The 16,194-nt window shown below is 46.8% G+C and overlaps 1 protein-coding gene across 1 annotated transcript in view; it reads right to left on the reverse strand.

Moving 5' to 3' along the window:
* Nucleotides 1–9,244, reverse strand: part of GADL1 (glutamate decarboxylase like 1) — a 96,656-nt gene extending 87,412 nt beyond the window's left edge. Inside the window, exon 1 of the mRNA XM_077916340.1 lies at nt 9,005–9,244. Coding sequence (XP_077772466.1) covers nt 9,005–9,059 — 55 coding nt within the window. The 5' untranslated portion in view covers nt 9,060–9,244. The remainder of the gene's footprint in view (nt 1–9,004) is intronic.
* Nucleotides 9,245–16,194: the final 6,950 nt, after the last annotated feature.

Here is a 16,194-nt window from a genome sequence, read left to right on the forward strand (position 1 = left end):
AAATAAAATAATAACTATTATTGTTGTTGTTGTTGTTATTGTTATTATAATTATTAGGGATCAGAACATTTGTGGGATGGGTGTTTGTTTTTTAAAGCTCTCTGAAGGGTTATGCCCATTGATTTGCCCTTTTAGGAACAATAAATCTCTTTCCAAATTACACTTGCCTCTCTCAAACTATGTCCCTGTTATGTCTGCATGTATATTTAGCTTATATAGAAAAGGTCACTTTTACAGACTGACCCATACTTGGAGCTCACACTTCAGGGCAAGTGTGAGCTTTCTGTGACAAAAGGCCCCTTGTCAGAATCACTGGGCATTCAAGCATTTGTGTTGAAATTAAATATGGGCACTGCTTGAGTAAGCAGAGGGTCTGGTTATCTTGCAGGACAGAGTTTCCAAAAACAGTAACATTCTGAACAGAAGCTGTTACCCGATGCAACTTAAGTTAACCCAAAGAAAAACGCTTTGCCCTGTTGGAAACTCTGCAAAAAGAAAAAGAGAAAAAGCGATATTACAAGTGTCTTATAAGTTTAATTGGGGGCTGGGCACAGGATAGGGCGTGGGGCGCAGGGTTAAACCACAGAGCCTAGGGGGGTTAAACCCTAGACTGTGGGTTAAACCACAGAGCCTAGGACTTGACGATCAGAAGGTCGGCAGTTCGAATCCCCGCAACGGGGTGAGCTCCCGTTGCTCAGTCCCTGCTCCTGCCAACCTAGCAATTCGAAAGCACGTCAAGTGCAAGTAGATAAATAGGTACCGCTCCGGCGGGAAGGTAAACGGCATTTCCGTGCGCTGCTCTGGTTTGCCAGAAGTGGCTTAGTCATGCTGGCCACATGACCAGGGGTCCCTTTACCTTTACCTTACAGGATAGGGCTGTACGCCGGCTCCCTCAGCCAATAAAGCGAGATGAGTGCCGCAACCCCAGAGTCGGTCATGACTGGACCTAATGGTCAGGGGTCCCTTTACCTTTAGCATTGTGATTACTAGTATTGTACCACGGAGACTCTACTCAGAGCCCTGCTCCATCATGAAGATTCTCATTGGCTTTTGGCTAGCCTCTCTTTCAGTCTAGCCTACCTCTCAGGGCTATTGGGAGGGTAAGTAGAGGAAAACTATCAACCCTGCTCCAGAGGAGTGAGATAAAAATGTAAGAAGTGCCATTTACCACAGGCATGGGAAACTCTTGGCGAGGGGAGGAGGGTTCACATCCCAGTAAACAATGGATGTGATTCTTACCTTTGTATAATACACTGTGCATCAGAACCAGCGGTTTCTATACTTGCCCACACATCTCTCCATTGTCCCATCAGTGAGCAAGATCAATTTATCACAGAGACTCATTCCAGCCAAGCAAATGCTTTTGAGGTGGGTGCAAGAAAAGGTTAGCTAGGGGGAATCCTTGGGGCCAGTTGTGTTTGACTCTTTGGTATGTCAGCCTTGCCCTATCCTGTAAGGTAAAGGTAAAGGGACCCCTGACCATTAGGTCCAGTCATGACCGACTCTGTGGTTGCGGTGCTCATCTCGCTTTATTGGCTGAGGGAGCCGGCGTACAGCTTCCGGGTCATGTGGCCAGCATGACTAAGCCGCTTCTGGCAAACCAGAGCAGCGCACAGAAATGCCGTTTACCTTCCTGCCGGAGCGGTACCTATTTATCTACTTGCACTTTGATGTGCTTTCGAACTGCTAGGTTAGCAGGAGTAGGGACCGAGCAACGGGAGCTCACCCCGTCGCAGGGATTTGAACCGCCGACCTTCTGATCGGCAAGTCCTAGGCTCTGTGGTTTAACCCACAGCACCACCCATGTCCCTAATCACAATGCTAGTAGTGTTAAAATTTCCATTTGCCCTACGCAGCATGTTTCTTAACACCTCCAAGAAATGGAGGGTAGTCTTTGCTATCCCATCACCACTGCAGGAAAGCAAGGAGAGGCTTCAACCGAACCGCACTATAAAGACTTGATTTAATTGCTAAGGTATGGAAAGGAGATTCTACTCCCTCAAAACTAGACTGGAAGAATAAAATGTTAGAGTATGCAGAGATAGCAAGATTGACAGCAAGGTTTTGAGACCACACAGATCAAATACTTAACAGAGAGTGGAATATTTACAGAGAATGCTTAAAAGAACATTGCAATAATCTAAATTCTTTGGTAGGCCTGGATTGGTTCCTGCATGAAATAAGAGAAATTTACAAAATCAACACAACCGAATAACCTAGGAGAGATAAAGTTAAGTGTGCAGTTGTAATGTAAATTAGGAATCTCAACGGGAGTGTGTGTGGAATTTGTGACATGTGAATTCAATCTTTTCTTTTTTTGTAATGAGCGTTGATCTTGGATTGCCTTTTGTTGATCATTGCATATTGTTTTGTTCTGTATTTGTTTTTAAAACCAATAAAGCATTTTTTAAAAATATACATATTTCAACTGAACCCAACCTAAAATTCAACATTTTCCATTACAAACTATATAGCCTAACTCTTCTGGCAGGGCATACTTTGCCCGTGTTGAACACACAGCATCCACATCTTCCAGTACATAGTTTAGACTGCAAACCTATCCAAATAAACTTATTCGGGAGTGAGCCCCATCGAATGCAAGTTAAGTTAGCTTCCAAATAACCATGAATAGAATTACTCTGTCTGTCACCCTTTTATGAAGTTCAAGTGCTTTCTTAGGTATCACGGAAGCACAGTTTCAAGTTATTTTCTACCTTTTCAGTTTGATGTGCCGAATAAATTAGCCATCAATGTCATTGTGTCCATAGCTATTTGAACCATATACAGTCATCGTGGTTAGATTATTTAAATAGTCCTACCACTAAAACGGGACGCGGGTGGCGCTGTGGGTAAAACCTCAGCGCCTAGGACTTGCCGATCGTCAGGTCAGCGGTTCGAATCCCCGCGGCAGGGTGCACTCCCGTCGTTCGGTCCCAGCGCCTGCCAACCTAGCAGTTCGAAAGCACCCCCGGGTGCAAGTAGATAAATAGGGACCGCTTACTAGCGGGAAGGTAAACGGCGTTTCCGTGTGCTGCGCTGGCTCGCCAGATGCAGCTTGTCACGCTGGCCACGTGACCCGGAAGTGTCCTCGGACAGTGCTGGCCCCCGGCCTCTTAAGTGAGATGGGCGCACAACCCCAGAGTCGGACACAACTGGCCCGTACGGGCAGGGGTACCTTTACCTTTACCACTAAAACAGCTGGGAAGAATGCTCCAGTACAGGAAACCCATTTAATATGCATTATAAGAAAATAGATACAATATATGGATTGCAAGCAGGGGTAGGCAACCTAAGGCCCATGGGCCACAATCGGCCCACGGGGGTCGTTTAACCGCCCCCCGAGCCGCCCCCGAACCAAGCCGCTTGCTTGGCAAGTCCCCGCACGCTGCGCTAAACAGTGCAGGGACTCACTTCCATGGGGCCGAAAATTGCATATGTGCAGACGCAGACACTGGAAATTGTGTCTGCACAGACGCCGGAAATCGCAGGCACGTGAGCAGGATCCAGCCCACAGAGGGTTCTCCGCTGGAATGAACCGGCCCAGGCAAGTTAAACCTTGCCTACCCCTGGATTACAGGGTAGACAAGTTTCATTGTTCATTTAGATTGAATCACTGCTTAGATCTAAGGTATGGAATAACTCACTAACTCCTGGTTTGGGAGGCAGGAAGTAACACTTCAATTGGTGCCAAGGGATCATTTCAAACTGTGTGTGCCTGCCTGAGGGATGGTCATCAATATGTCAAGTTTTTGTTCAGAAAGAAGAAAAGAAAAAAGCCATGTTGGCTATAAATTATTTTAAGCAGCTCAGTCCTGTGTGCCTGTCTCAGACAGCACTCTTAAAATCATGGACATTTCCCCATAGTTTTAAACCAAACCTTCCCCAATTGCAAATCTTCAGGATCCAAATCAACGAATTTAAGTTGCAGTACTGTACAATCAGGTGGCGCCGTGGGTTAAACCACAGAGCCTAGGACTTGCCAATCAGAAGGTCGGCGGTTCGAATCCCCGCGACGGGTTGAGCTCCCGTTGCTCGGTCCCTGCTCCTGCCAACCTAGCAGTTCGAAAGCACGTCAAAGTCCAAGTAGATAAATAGGTACCGCTCCGGCAGGAAGGTAAATAGTTTCCGTGTGCTGCTCTGATTCGCCAGAAGCGGCTTAGTCATGCTGGCCACATGACCCGGAAGCTGTACGCCATCTCCCTCGGCCAATAAAGCGAGATGAGTGCCGCAACCCCAGAGTCGGCCATGACTGGACCTAATGGTCAGGGGTCCCTTTACCTTTACTGTACTATCTAATGATGAGCCAGGGTGGAGCTACCTTTGTGTTTGCTTCTAATTCTCTTTTCGCTGCACCAGCTTGAAGTTAGTGCAGCGGAGGGAGCCAGATTGGGCTTTTTCACCTAGAAATTGGAAGGTTTTTTAGCCAATGAATCAATAACTGGCCCTGCTCCTCCACAAGACGTTTAACACTCCCTTTTGGGAACCTTGTGTTAGTTACTGCAATCACCCACATTCTCAGCTGGTGTAGCAGAGCTCACTATCAGCAGAGGGACCCACCTCTCGGAACCCTAACTCCTTCCAGGAGCAGTTAGGACTGCATGATTAACTTAAGTCCATTGATTTTATTGGTCTGTCCATAGTAAGACTTAATTGGATTCAACTCAGTATTTTCAAGCAGCGGGACCCTCACACTGTTTTATTGAGCATTCATCTCAGTTTGTTTGAAGGGAGGTTAGATGATGCTGAATCTAAAAAGAGGGTCACAAGTTTTATCTCGCCCTTCCCAGTGCATTTCCACATCACACTCCTTATCAGAAAAAGTCTGATATTTTGGGGGAAAGGATTTTTTTTTTTTTTGCAAGACTCCCTGGTGCCTTGTGCAATCTTAATTTGCCAGAAAGTGATCGAATCCCATACATCGGAAAAGTGATAGTTTCCTCGCCTACGGCTTTTTATCTGGACGAAATCTAGTCAGTTGAAAGAAGCAGAATAAGTACCTTTGACACCAGCATGGACTAAACGGAACTTAATTTTATAAGATTATTACTTTGCATTCATATTTTTCCATCAAAGAAAGCTGACATCAGCAGGAACATTAAATAGATCTATCTGGGCTAATTCATTCTTCACTGGCACACAGAACTGTAATATATTAAAGGGGCATGCTGTGCCAGGCAATAATATGATTTAATTTACTTGTTATATGTTTAACAAACATTAAAAGCAAAGCTAAACTGATATTTTAACTACATTTGTGTTCAAACAAGACTCTTGAGTGTACAGTAAGAGACGCCAAGATAGTAACTTTTCCAGCTGTACGTAAAAGAGATTAAGTTTTCGTGCATGGACAAAAAAATCCCAAACCCCCAAAATGGGTTATTTATTTTGTAAACACAAAGGATGGCACCTTGGCAACAACAGGGAGCACTTGTGCAAGAGATATGCCATGAAACTGGACATGCAATATTCAAGGGAGGGGCCACAACTCAACAGTACAGTCATAACTTGGTTCTCCAACGCTGTGGTACTCTTAGGTTTTGGCTCCCGATCGCTGAAAACCCGGAAGTAAGTGTTCCGGTTTTCTAACGTTTTTCGGAAGCCAAATGTATGATGCGGCTTCCACTTGAGTGCAGGAACCTCCTGCAGCCAATCGGAAGCCGCGCCTTGGTTTTTGAATGTTTCAGAAGTCAGCTGGACTTCCAGAATGGATTACGTTCGAGAACCAAGGTACGACTGTATGGACAAGGCCAAGGTTGCCATACGTTCGGAATTTCCTGGACATAGCAAGAATACAGCTATAAAAAATAGTGTCCGGGCGAAAATCGCCAAAATGACCAGGAAAATCTGGATGCTTGGCAACCCATGAAGTGTAGATTATGGCAAAAACTTCATTTTTTAAAGATATTTTTCAAAAAAAACTCCAATTCCACCTACAACTTTGCCAAAAAAAAAGCTGAACATCTTTTGTGTCTGGATCTTCCCTTTCTGAAATATGGCAACCCTAAACAAGGCACATGCTTTGAGTTCAATCCCTGGAAACGCCATAAAGGTAAAGGTAAAGGTAAAGGTAAAGAGACCCCTGACCATTAGGTCCAGTTGTGGCCGACTCTGGGGTTGCGGCGCTCATCTCGCTTTATTGGCCGAGGGAGCTGGCATACAGTTTCCGGGTCATGTGGCCAGCATGACTAAGCCACTTCTGGCAAACCAGAGCAGCGCACGGAAACGCCGTTTACCTTCCCGCCAGAGTGGTACCCATTTATCTACTTGCACTGGCATGCTTTCAGACTGCTAGGTTGGCAGGAGCAGGGACCGAGCAACGGGAGCTCACCCCGTAGCGGGGATTCGAACCGCCAACCTTCTGATCAGCAAGTCCTAGGCTCTGTGGTTTAACCCACAGCGCCACCCGCGTCCCTGGAAACGCCATGCAGGGTAGGAAAGATTGTCATCTGAAACCCTGGAGAGCTACTGCCATAATGGCCTGGTTTGCACAACCACACTGAGCCACACCATGGCTCAGAACAAACTTACGGGCTCCTGAAGAGGAGGAACACACCTGCCCCATACAGGTAAATCATCATGTCTTCCCACAAAGAGTCCTGGGAACTGTTTTTTGCTAAGGGTGCTAGGAATTGCAGTCCTGTGAGGGGGTCCCAGAAATCTTTGGGGTATGCTATGACTGTTACAGTGGCGCAAGAATGCTTTAAATGCATCACAGCTGCTTTTACTCCTCCCTGGTCATTCTGCTGCACCATGCTATCTAAGCCATTGAAGGACGGTGGGTTGTCTAAACTGGATTCGAAGTTCAGCGCTCCCAAACAAACCATGCACCTCAAACCATAGGGTAAACCTTGGCCTATGGTTTGCATATGAAATACCTGGGTTTACGAAACTTGCTGGATGACCTGTGCTTTATCATTATGTCTCAGAGCAAGCTACTGAAATGAGAACACGGGTGCGTGGAAAAAGTGGAGAATCACGGAATAAGTTCCTTAAAGGAAGGACAGGGAAATAAAGCATGTGGCTACATTATGCTGCTAAACTAGCAATAAGGGCTTTCATCAGCAACGTTTTTGAAAGGCTGTTTACCAAAATTAAAGTTAGTAAAGGAAAACACTGCTGAAAGAAAGCTCCACACACTCTGGGAAATACCTGGAAAACTCGCTTGTATTTCTCAGTTTTTCACTATCTCTAACCTTTTGAAAGCTTAATCTTCCTATGTGTGCAGTATGAGTAATACAATGTTATATCGAATTAGGTGCTCCAAGTCCATGGAAACCGATGGCTTGGGCACACCCAACTCTACGTAAGACTGCAGCCTACACCTGCAAGCGTGTTCACCTCTTATAATACATTTCCTCAAACAGGTTTCAACCTCACGCTACAAGTCAACTTTGGGGCCAATCCTACCCACAGCCAGGCAAAGCTGCTAAAAACTAGATGGAGCTCTCCATTTCTCCAGTGGATCAAAGACCTGACTACACTTGCTACTTGTAAGCAGGTTGCTTATAGATGGACAAATATGCTTATTGCATGGACAAGTATAATGGAATTTGGAACTCATTTTTGCAAAATACAATAGGTTAAAAATGTGATCAATTGTTATAGCAATATACTATACCCTATTCTCCCCTTTTCCCTCCCCCCCCTTTTAAAACTTTTTAAATGTATTTAAATAATAATAAAAAAGAACTGGATGGAGCTACCTGGCAGCTAAACTCAAGCAAGCCCCACGAAATTTTAAAGGGGCTTACACTTAAGTCGATTGTGACTAGGATCACAGCTCAACTCTTGAGGATGCCAGTGTGGTTAAATGCAAGAACTATTTACATGGCCTTAAAACACTGGCAGTCCATATAGGTTCCGTGTGAAATAACGCCATAAACTTTATGCTGCAGTCTTCTCTTTGCTGCGACTGTATTGTATAAAATAAGAAAAATAAAAATATCCGAAGAAGTGTGCATGCACACGAAAGCTTATATCACAACAAACTTAGTTGGTCTATAAGGTGCTACTGGACAATTTTTTAATTTTATTTATTTCATTTTTATTTCGACTGCGTCAGGCCAACACAGATACCTACCTCAATCTAAAAATAAAAATTGCAAGAATTTTGGATCTGCCAGGCTTCAACGCCAGTTGTATTCCGATAAAAGCACTGGACTTTTTTTTTTTTAACCATCTCCTCTGGGGCGTTTCACTAAGAACTGCGTTTTTGTGCCCATAGCAATGTGAATACGTTTTCTTGCACTATATCATCACCATCATCATCATTATTGCTGCTGCTGCTGCTCATTATTTAAAAAGGACATGCCCACTTGCTAAAAACTGGGTGAATTGTGGGCAAAGTTTTTGGTTGCTGGGTTCTCTCCCCAACCACTCCCCCCCCCCCCCGCCTTTGAGGGTGTGCGTTTGTTTATACTAAGTGGGTGGCGGCGTGTTTGGGTTTCCCCTCCCAAGCGCCCTTGCAAAGCCAGAAGTTAATGGTGGCGACTGATAAGCGCAGGAGCACCATCAGTCACTTGCTGCTGGGGAGAGATGCCGGCTTCCTCCTCCTCCCCCCCCCCCCCGCATGCCTGACTCCCACGCACGCACACTCCCCCCCCCCGCGCGCCTGGAGGAGTTCTTGGGAAAAGTCTGCCCCGTTTTACCTCAAGCTCTCCACTTACTTTGCTCGCGCGCCACCAAGGATGCTGCTGCCCAAGGGAGGCGCAGCCAGAGAGTCAGGTTGGCGGGGAGAAAGAACACCAAAAGCGCCCCCCACACACATAACCACACAAAATACTCAATAAAGCACCCAGAACAAAGAAGCGTCCCTGAGCCGGTGCAGTTCTGCCTGCCGCCAAAAGGCACCGTCCGCCTCAGGAGCGCACAAACGCGACCCCAGCGCGCGCGCGAAAGGGCGGCGGGAGCGCACGACTTCGCTCCTGCTGTATCCCTCAAAAAGGAGGTTTTTGAACCTCCACATGACGAGAAATAAAGCCTCGGGGCCAGTTTGCTTCTTTACCCTCCTCCTCCTCCTCCATCATCATCCCGCCTTCGCCGCCGGCGTTGCCGTTCATTGGGCGCCGCCACTCCTTTTGGTCAGAGAAAGAGAGGCGCGGCGGCCGCTGTCGCCGGGGCTCCGCGCTGTCGCCTAGCCGCCGAAGCCGCGACGCAAATGGCTGCAGGTGGAATTATAGCCGGGCTCCTCGGCGCGCCGTGCCCGCCCCGGAGCTGCGCTCGGCTCCGCCCTCAGGCGCTCGGCTGGACTCCTGGTGCCGAGGCCGGCTATAAATACCTCACACGAAGGCGCGGAGACCCTCCTGCCTGCTGCCTGGCCGGGGGGAAGGGGGGCGGGTTGAGCTGAGGGGACGCTGAGGGCAGAATTCAGGGGGCGCCACAAGAGATATAGATATTTCCATTATTTCCTTCGGAAATTTGACCAGTCCCCAGAGGCAGGAACTAGCCCTCTCAATAAATACATTTTTAACCCCTCTTCCGTGTCTCACGTGCAAATACACAAAAAGGAAAAGTTGCATGGAGAGGGTCAGCTGTCCTCCCCTCACGTCAAATTTGGGGGAGTATTTCCCCCCAAAAAACATTTTTTGCAAGAAAACTACGGGGGGAGAGGGGCAAACCCCTGAAGTGGTTGAAATTTGGAGACATAATGAAAGTGCATTATGCAGGTGACACTATCCTAAGGACTCTGTTGCAGGTCTTCTGTATGAAGTCTGCAATGTGCCCAGGGTGGATTCTAACAGGGTTTTGTTAAGAAATGCTGTTCATCTATTTATCTTGGCTATATATTAGGTTAACAGGCCTATAATTTATTGACGCCCCCTAGCTCCCTTTCGAAAAGTATGTGCTAACACTAGCTGCCTCTGGAAAGTAACATCTTGCTGGCTTTTTTTGTTTGAAAACCAGCGGTTTCCCTGGGTGCCTGCTGAAAAACTACTACGTGTTTATTCCCCCTCCTTTGGGGGGGGGGGTCTGCCTACCATTTTTAGGTGTAAGTGTATATTTGTGTGGGCTTCTATTTGTTTGTTTGTTTATTATATCTATCTTAGGGCAGTTTACAACACCGAATTGCAATATAAAAAACTACAAAATGGAGAGTACAAATAACAAACAACCAATAACACCACCCCAGCACATTTAAAACGACCTCGGATGTCAATCCACCAAAGGCCTGGTTGAAGAGGAAGGTTTTTGCCTGGTGCCTAAATGTGTATAATGAAGGCACTCGTTGAACCTCTCCAGGGAGAGCATTCCACAAATGGGGGGCCACTGCAGAAAAGGCCCGTTCTCGTGTTGCCACCCTCTGGATCTCTCGTGGAGGAGGCACGCGAAGAAGGGCCTCAGAGGATGATCTTAGAGACCGGCTAGGTTCATGTGGAGCGAGGCAGTCCTTGCAGTCCCAAGCCATTTAAGGCTTTATAGGTCAAAACCAGCACTTTGAATTGGGCCAGGAAACTAATTGGTAGCCTGTGCAGTCAGATCAAGATTGGTCTAATATGCTCAAACCATCTTGCCCAGTGAGCAACCTGGCTGCTGAATTCTGCATTAGCTGAAGTTTCCAAATCATCTTCAGAGGCAACCCTACTGTATAATGCATTGCAGTAATAATCTAACCTAGAGGTTACCAGAGCATAGAATTCCACTTCTGAAATGAAACATTTATTGCCTGCTACAGCTTCATTTTGGGGGGACGCGGGTGGCGCTGTGGGTAAAACCTCAGCGCCTAGGACTTGCCAATCGCATGGTCGGCGGTTCGAATCCCCGCAGTGGCGTGAGCTCCCGTTGTTCGGTCCCAGCTCCTGCCCACCTAGCAGTTCGAAAGCACCCTTAAGTGCAAGTAGATAAATAGGTACCGCTTTATAGCGGGAAGGTAAACGGTGTTTCCGTGTGCTGCTCTGGTGCCGGTTCGTCAGAGCATCTTCGTCACGCTGGCCACGTGACCCGGAAGTGTCTGCGGACAGCGCTGGCTCCCGGCCTCTAGAGTGAGATGAGCGCACAACCCTTGAGTCTGTCAAGACTGGCCTGTACGGGCAGGGGTACCTTTACAGCTTCATTTTACTATCTGTATTTTAATAGATTTTTTTTATAACCAAAGGCTTTCACTGGTTGTTGTTTGCAGCATGACCCCTGTGACTAGAAATGAAGGCTGCAAGCACATTTTCATTTACTCCAGCTCTAGTGCGCTCCCACTCCTGGTGTTGGAAGCACATGATGTTAGCCACAATTCATATCTACCTGTTGGAAACATACACCTGAAACCAACTTCCATTCAATTTGAAGATGTAAGCCACATTCACTCTGCAGTTAAGGTGGGGTGTATACATTTCAGACAGCTGCTGCGCATGCGCAAATGACAACCGGGACCAGCCCCCCACATGAGGCAAGGTGAGGAGACCACTCAGGCAGCAGGATCCACAGGGGCAGCAGATCCTGATGTAGCTCTTTACCACAAACACATACCCTTGTTACTGATGTAAATCTTCACTCATCCCTTTTTTCTTGGCAGGGAGGGAATGCCATTTTGTGGTTCACCTCAGGTGGCAAAACGTATTGGGCCGGCCTTGATTACAGCACATGTGTAGATGGTAATTTCACAAATAAGGAGGGTGAGGGTTGCAGGTGCAGGGAAACCAACAGGTAACATGCTTTGCATGAATACACCACTGCCCTTCTCTGGTGTGTACAGCAATGTGCAAATGCAAATTGAAACAGGAGGGTGAGGAACAATCTGATTGCTTCTGAAGCTGCAAGTTCTGCCTTGCAGCTCAGTTGGTGGGATGGGGTGAACTTGAATCCTAAAAGATGAATTGCTCTCATTTATATTTTAGAGGCAGGGGCCTAAAATGCTGAAATAGTAACTCGCTCAAAGTCGCCCAATCCCCCTGTTGCAGAACTGCAAAGATGCCATGTGGGTAAGAATGATTACTATCTTAACACTCAAGGAAATGTGATGGGGAGATGTACCCCAATTGTCCCTTTTGAGTGGATAAGGATGTCGAGACTAAATAAGTGTGACTGATCCACCAGTCACACTTATTTTCCCCCTCAAGGCTGGGTGCACACATGCAGATAAATTAGGTGGAAGAATGCTGAGATGGTGAAATGGACTATAACTCTTCAGGCAGAAGACGTAAGATAAACCCTAATGCTCCCCCATGTTTGTTTGCTTTAAATCCCTGCAAACAGAAAAAAATAACGTCAGAGAGAAAGGTTGCAAGCCAACCCTTCACCGCATATATACCCCTTTCTAGTTCCCTCCCCCTTTCTCCTCCCTCAGGAGTCCTGCCCCATGTTGAGGTTCCTGAGCATGTACAGAAAGCTGTCTTGGGACTATTGTGGACTCTTGGCAGGAAAGGGGGTGAGGGGGTTTTCAGAGTGTTCCCGTTGTTTCATTCTTGTGCTTTGGCATGGTTCCCGGAGAGAAAGCAAGTTGCAATGTGGTTCTGAGAAAGGCCTGAGAAGACAATGGGCTCTGTTCTCTACCTTGTTGCAATCTTTTTAGTTACAGCAAGCGGAATGTTTCTGATCCTTAGCTGCTGAGAAAATGATTTTGAAAAGCTTTGAGAAGCTTTGAGCCTGCTTTTGGGGGGGGGGGGGGGTTGACTTCGGGCCTAGGTGAGGTCACCTGTCCTCACCTTCCTTCATTCCCCCCTCTTAATCTTTGGACAGCCTTTTTCTTAAAAAGGCTCGTCCCAGGAAGGCACAGGCTGCTCATCCGAAGAAGGTACAGGCTGGTATACTTGGGCCAGCGCTATAATCTGGGGGCGAAGCATGCGTGCAGATACCCCCCCCCCCCGAGACTAGGGCCCTTCAGGATTTAACCTCCTTCCGTCGGTCCTGTAAGACAGAGCTATTCCACCTGGCCTTTAATTTGAATTCAGCCTGATCTTTTATTTCCCTTCCCCCTCCCCTTTTACAAAGATTACCCGCTCTGAGACCCCACAGCTAATTCTCCCCTGGCCTCCTCGCTGGCCCAAGTAGGACTAATTCAGCCAGCTAGCCCTGGTGACTATCTAATGCTTATTAGATGGATTTCCCCCAAATTGATTTCTGAAGTTTGAATTTTATTGTTATTCATGTATTTTATGCTGCTTCTACAATTAAGTGTTTTAAATTTGTTGTTAGCTGCCCTGAGCCCTGTTTTCTGAACCAGGAAGGGCGGGGTATAAATAAAAAAATATTATTTATTATTATTATTATTACTGTGCTGGCTGTTTGTTGTGATGGAGTTAATGCAGGGCTAGACTGCAACTCCCACCAACCCTGCAAATTGACCCTAGTGGCACGGACTGATGGGAAATGGAGTCCAATCACATGTGGCGGACTACAGGTTCCTCACCCCTGACACAGGGGCGGGCATTAATGTGATCTTTCATTTGCAGACTATAGTGGTTCAGAGCATCTTAGCACAGCATGCTACTCCTTTAATGTTCCGCATGTGTGTAGACTTTTGCCGCTGCAAGCAAAAAAATATTGCAAGTCCAGATCTCATAATAACAATGGCTTAATCAAATATAAAGTAAGGTTTAAGTCACTAATCTCGTTTTATGGCTCGGAAACTGAGATTGAACTGGAATGACTTGCTCAAGATGCCTGCCCGATACTATTTTCCTTCCATAACAATGTCAGAGCTGCAATCTCCTACACATGAGCAAGTCCCACTGAATGCAGTATGTCTGAGTAGACATACATGAGATTCCAGTGTCGGGCACTTTGTGACCAAACAGCAATTGTTCACAGACACTTGCCGCTGCCGCCCCCCCCCCCGCCCCCCCCCACTGATCCAACATGAGCTCTTCAAACAAATATTCTGGAGGGGGCAGTTTGCATTCCACCCTTTTGTGAGTGGGCATTGAAGAAACAAGTGCGGCATTCTTTTCGAGGATGTTTGTAGAATTTGCGGCTAAATTAGGAGGTAACAACAGTCTCAAAGCAACTTAAATGAGGGCCTGTGGAAATGAAAGAAGAAGGGGGGGTGAACCAAGAGTGTGATTGCAGCTGAGTGATTGAAAACACACACAAAGCAAAAGTCCTTCATCACCAGGGAAGAAAGCTTGCCTTTAAATTAATCCCAGATGAGACATTCTACCTCCCTCTGAGCTAGCTGGTAACTGCCTCAGGAAAATGCAGCAGCGCCATCCTTCAGCATAACTGATGCTGTTTTGCCTCTTAAACCAGCTTAAAAAACCACATTGCAGATTATAGATATTGCTCTTTTCTTATCAGAGAAAGGGGTTGAGGATTTTACGGCTTTGGGAGGCAAGCACACTGATCTATGCTAGAAAGTTCTTTGTCAACAGTTTCTTACCCCAAAGTACTTAGTTCTTCCCTACTGATTGATTCACCAAATATTTCAGAAAACACATTCCTTCTTAATTTTACCGACTCCCCCTCAGTCAACTCATTTCACTAATATGTAACAAAAGAACTCTGAGTTGCTTTTATGTGTATACTAAATGCTTGCTTGCCACATTTTTAACACTCTGGCCCTATTTGGACATAACAATAAACCATGGTTTGTGTTACATACACGTCGTGGCAAGCCTTTGAAACATGTTCTCCCCCACCTCCTCTTCTCCCCACCTCCTTTTTGTGCGAGGCCAGGAAATTAGAAGATTCTCTGTTGTTTTGCAAACAAATAGGGGAGAAGCTGTTGACAAACTACAGTTCCATATATATGAATAAAATGAAAAACTGCACTTTGTTACAAACTGCAAATGAAAGCAGGTAATATACAGCGATACCTCAGAAGTCAAACAGAATCCGTTCCGGAAGTCCATTTGACTTCCAAAATGTTCAGAAACCAAGGTGTGGCTTCCGATTGGCTGCAGGAAGCTCCTGCAGCCAATTGGAAGCTGCGGAAGCCATGTCAGATGTTCAGGTTTCAAAGAACGTTTGAAAACAGGAACAATCACTTCCGGTTTTCGATTGTTTGGGAGCCAAAACGTACGAGGACGAGTTCCGAGGTACGATTGTACTCACCTTATGCCTCTGCCAGACATAAGGCTTGTGTAGGCTTGTGAAGGCTTGTGTAGCCTTCAAATCTACACAAGTTTCTTTCGTCCCTTCCCTATTTGAACAACTCAATCTCCCCACCCACCTAGCCTATGAAGGATACATTCCATTCTTTCCTTAGGCATTGGGGGAGATATTTCCCCGTCCTTCGTCTGCCTCCTCCGTTCCCTAGCGCTCAGCCTCCTTCACTGATCATATATTGCCTCCTGTCCCTATTCTGTGTTGAGATTTATCTTCATTGTCTCTTCCACTCCCTACTCCCCAAGATCTCTCCCCAGATCATGGCACGCATGCCTAGCACTCCTGCAGTATATCACCCCAATTCATAGCTGTCAACTTAAAGATTTGAAAATAAGGGACCGGCAGACTCGAAAATAAGGTATCAGCAGCCAAAATAAGGGATTTTCCGGGCACAGGTATGTTCAACTTCTGAGCCCCTCTGAGCCAAAGGCAGAAAGCCCAGCCAGCAGCCAAACAAAGCCTCAAGCGGTGGTTCCCACAGCGCAGCAACCCGGCAAAGGGGATGCAGCAAGGAAAACCACCGTCACCTCTCCGCTGGGAAGCGCTGAGCAATGGCGAGCTCCCAGGCAACGCGGCCGATTTGATGGCAAGCTCCACCCCCCAGTCGTTCTTAAGACTCCTTATTGGGTGAGCAACGCAGCCAAGCAACACAGTTGGAGCCTCCCTTCTCCCTGGCTGGCAGGGAGGAAACCCGGGAAATTTAAGGGACATCATCAATATGGGACAGCAGCGGGACACGGCGCTGGCATAAGGGACTTTCCTGCCAAATAAGGGACGGTTGACAGCTATGCCCCAATTGCACTTTGATCCCGTGTGAGAGGTTTTCTCCCAGCTAAGCCGACGATGCACTTCCCTCATAATGGTTGCCAACAACATTTCCGTATCTCCTTCAGCAGTAAGAGTGTTCTGAACTCTATAGCCGTTATTGCTAGGGGGTGGGGGGAGGGCAGTGCAGAACGAGGGGGACAGAGAGAAGGGATAATGGGTAGCAGCTGGGTCCTAAACAAACGATGGCAATGCTAGTGAATACCTGTTGGTAAAATGTTAGGGAATTACAGTGCCAAAGCATTCGGAGATTACTATATTTTGCTAGCAGGGGATGAAGACAACCGGACGTGGGTGTTGATGGTATTTTGAAGGTAGAAGATACGTTACGAAAAC

This window comes from Podarcis muralis, chromosome 12 (assembly GCF_964188315.1).
Source record: "Podarcis muralis chromosome 12, rPodMur119.hap1.1, whole genome shotgun sequence".
Lineage (NCBI taxonomy): Eukaryota > Metazoa > Chordata > Lepidosauria > Squamata > Lacertidae > Podarcis > Podarcis muralis.